This window comes from Phaethon lepturus, unplaced genomic scaffold, assembly GCF_000687285.1.
Source record: "Phaethon lepturus isolate BGI_N335 unplaced genomic scaffold, ASM68728v1 scaffold16763, whole genome shotgun sequence".
NCBI classification, from domain to species: Eukaryota; Metazoa; Chordata; class Aves; order Phaethontiformes; family Phaethontidae; genus Phaethon; species Phaethon lepturus.
Genome location: NW_010527117.1, coordinates 4,102 through 7,775, shown reverse-complemented (window position 1 = coordinate 7,775; position 3,674 = coordinate 4,102). Strand labels below are relative to the sequence as shown.

General features: G+C 55.9%; 1 protein-coding gene across 1 annotated transcript; it reads left to right on the top strand.

Moving 5' to 3' along the window:
- Positions 1-497: 497 nt before the first annotated feature.
- NECAP2 (NECAP endocytosis associated 2) lies at positions 498-3,248 on the top strand (the record flags this gene model as incomplete). Its single annotated transcript, XM_010283289.1, has 7 exons — positions 498-590; positions 695-799; positions 1,267-1,348; positions 1,926-2,034; positions 2,423-2,600; positions 2,743-2,824; positions 3,200-3,248. Coding segments are annotated over 7 exons (698 nt in total), but the record flags the coding sequence as incomplete, so codon positions are not given.
- Positions 3,249-3,674: the final 426 nt, after the last annotated feature.

Sequence of the window (3,674 nt, the reverse complement as noted above, 5' to 3'; positions counted from 1 at the left end):
CAGCAAGGCCTGCCTCTCATGAGGTGTATCTGCCCCCCATCCCAGCCCCACACCCCCAGCCGGGTATCTCCATCCCCCCGGGTGTCTTTCAGGGCTCCCCTCCTGTCAGTCCTCAGCCTGGACTAAAGGTTGTCCTGGCAGAGCCAGGCTGTAGCTAACGCAGCTCAGCACCTCCGAGAAAACCGCTTTTGAGCTGGAGATCCTGCGGAAAGGGAAGCGAAACCCCTTGTGCAATTCTTGCCCGGTCCCGCTGGGACCTGACGCCTGGCTTCGCAGGGGGCTGGCTGCTTTGGGCTGAACTCGTGATGAATCTACCTCCTTCCGCAGCGAGTGCGGGTGCAAGTGGGTTCTCACTTGAGGCGCTTTGATACCGTTAACGAAGGAAGTTGAGTAGATGGGCTTCATGATGCATTACGGGGGCATTAAAATAGGTCGGTGGTGGTGTTTGGGACCTGAGGGGGAACTCAGACATTCGTCGCTGTTTGCTCTCTCTCCAGAGCTGCAGAGGCCCCAGCCGGCGTGGAGCGGCAGGCTGCGGATCACGGCCAAGGGCAAGGTGGCGTTCATTAAGCTGGAGGACAAGACTTCGGGTGAGGAGGAGGGAAGGCAACGGCTCCGCGCCTCTTTGTGGGGAGGAAGACAGCGCAGAGACGCTACGCCCTGGCGTTAACCCACTCCCGTTTCTCTTTTTTAGGAGAGCTTTTTGCCCAGGCGCCAGTGGAGCAGTTCCCTGGCATTGCCGTGGAGAGCGTGACAGACTCCAGCAGATATTTTGTCATCCGGATCGAAGATGGAAACGGTGCGTCACGATACCCAGGGGACGGGTTGGGGGAGTCGCCTCAGAAAGTCTTCAGTGCCCTTGCTGCTCTCATTTGTGATGGATTCCTGCTTTCAAGGGCTAAATATTCCCTGCAAAGGGACGAATTATCTCGTTCCCACACATCAGCCATGCTCTGTCCTTCAGTGGGAATAAAAACAGTTTAACTTTGCTACTCAGCATTAGCGTGAGGACGCCTCTCTGTGCAGGATTGTTGCCATGATGCCAATCTCTGCTTTGACTCGCTTATATTAATTTAAAAGCTGGTTTTACTAAGCCTGTATGTGCAACCAACAAGCTAAAGATATTTCCAGTCCCATATCTCAGTCTCCTGAGTCCCAGCTCCAGCTGGAGGAGGCGGCAGACTCAAGGGTGTGCGGGACAGGGTGTCCCATCCCTCTTCCTCCACTGCTTTGTGATTTCAGCCCGTATTCTTCCTCCTTCCCCAGGCCGCCGAGCTTTCATCGGAGTCGGCTTTGTCGACCGAGGGGATGCTTTTGACTTCAATGTGGCTCTCCAAGACCATTTTAAGTGAGTTTGTGCCTCTCCCTGTGTCCTCTCAGCTTGATGGCTTCTTGCGGATGCCCACCAGAAATGGCAGGGGAGAGGAAGCTGTGAGCTCCTGTCGTGCTTGAGCAGGCAAGCGTGGTGTAAGGAAGTGGAAATGCGTGTTTCGCTGTGCAACCTTTGTGCAGGCAGCTCTCCCTTTCTCTTGTATTTCCCAGCAGGCTCACAAATTGGGCTTCCCAGTTCAAAATTGGACAATTCCCTAACTCCTTTCCTTTTTTTCATGTGCCACCGATAAGGGGCTGCTCCTGAGGGAGTGGGACACTGTTCCAGCCGCTGGCAGACAATGGGGCTTTGGGTCAGGATGGCTTGTGCTGCTGGCTGAAGGATCTGTGCCGCTCGAGTGCTGACAGCCGCTGGTGGGGATCATTCCCCTGGCACTGCCCATATCATGTCACTCCCTTGGGCAAGGTCTCAGATCGCATCCAGCACCTTTAAAGAGCTGCTGCCGGGCAGAGGGGATGATCTTGGGCAGGATTTGTCTGGGAGAGTCTCAGGCTGGTGGTAGACATGTCCTTTTCTGCTTATTTAATCCCTGCAGATGGGTGAGGCAGCAGAGCGAGCTGGCCAGACAGGCCGAGAACCCTGATCAGGGACCCAAACTGGATCTGGGTTTCAAGGAGGGGCAAACCATCAAACTCAACATTGCGGTGAGGGGCTTTTCCGGCTAAATCCACTCCCGGCCTTTCCCTTGGGTGGCACAGTGGAAGCAAGAGCTTCGTCCCTAAATCCCGATGCAGGGGGAAGCTCAGTACAGAGCCCTTTGTGATAACGCCCCGTGCAGTGATTTGCAGAGGGGTTGTATTACAGTTCCCGGTTACAGAACCAGATCTGTGGGTTCGTCGTGGGGATTTGCAGGGGAAAAAAAACATCCTTGGTTTGATCTCTCTCGCTCCACCAGCAGTGGGACGTCACAGCGCAGCAGTTTTCTCCCCAGAATAGAGCAGCTCGGCTTTTTGCGCACCGTGGCTGGGAGGAATCGCTTTCCGGCTCTTGATTTAAATGTGACACCACCCAACTTTCCCTCTCTTCTTTCAGAATATGAAGAAAAAGGAAGGAGCAACAGGGAACACCAGACCGCGTCCCGCGGGTCCTGGGGGCCTGAGCTTGCTCCCACCACCTCCCAGCGGAAAATCTTCTGCTCCAGTTTGTTCTTCCGGAGAGCGTCCGTCTTCGCTCTCCACACCCGCCCAGCTCCCGGGCACCCCCATCACAGGTCTGTGGTCAGGCAGCGACGACTCTCTTAGAGTCAGTTTTATCCATCAAAGTTGGGAAAACAGAGGGGGAATTTGGGAGTAAGAGTGGGACTAACCCCTGATGTTTGTTTTCTCTCTTCTGGCTTTGCCGGCCGCCGGCAGACTCCCTCTTGTCCTGGCCGCAGCCCGCTGCTGCTCCCTCTGCCGCCGCCGACACCTGGGGAGACTTTGCCAAAGCTTCGGGGTGAGGCCGTGGTGGGGTTCGCGGGTGACGTGGGCGATCCAAATCCTACTTGTTTTGCTGAAAACCCTTGCTGGGGTGGGGGCATCGCTCCATCCAAACACCCGTTTGGGATTTAAAAGCAACTCTGACAGCGTGTGTCGCAGATTCCACGAGTTCAGCGCAGGTCCGTGGGCGCTTGCTTTCTTCTTCCTCCCAGTGCCACGGCATGACCCGTCTTCCCTCGCTGACTTGGGCCGCTCTGTGCAGTGGGGAGAGTTTTGGGGTGACCCCAGAGGACCCAGTTCGGGCTGCCCAGCTCCCTCCCTGCGTGCTGCGGTCCCTTTCAGTGTCTCAAACCTCTTTTTCACGCTCTTTTTTCTCTCTCTCTCTCTCCAGGTCAGCTTCTAACCAGACTCAGGCAAACACAGGCTGGGTTCAGTTCTGACCCCAGCCCCTCGTCTGTTCTTCCCCGCCCGGGTGCTGGGATCATCACAATTCCTTCGGGACCAAAGCAGGGGCTTTGGGACACCCCGCTCCTGCCCTTAAATCCCCTGCCCCCAGCATCAAAATGCTGAAATAAGTGCCAGAGAGCAAATGAACGCGTGCCTTAAAACACTCCGAACCGCCGCCCTCTGCATCGGGGGCCTTTTATTTTCTACAGCAAACCTCGGAGGCTTCTCCTTTTCTGCAAAAAAAGCCGTCAGCTCGATCACCTCTCCTTAATAACGAGAAGGTGAGCGAGTGCTCAGAGCAGGAGGACTCTTGCTCGCAGCGCTGCCCCAGCGAAGGTAATTTTCGCTAAAGGTGTATACGATGGAGCCTCCTCGGCGACTTCTCACTGGATGAATCCTTCCCTGGGCGGGGAGCATCC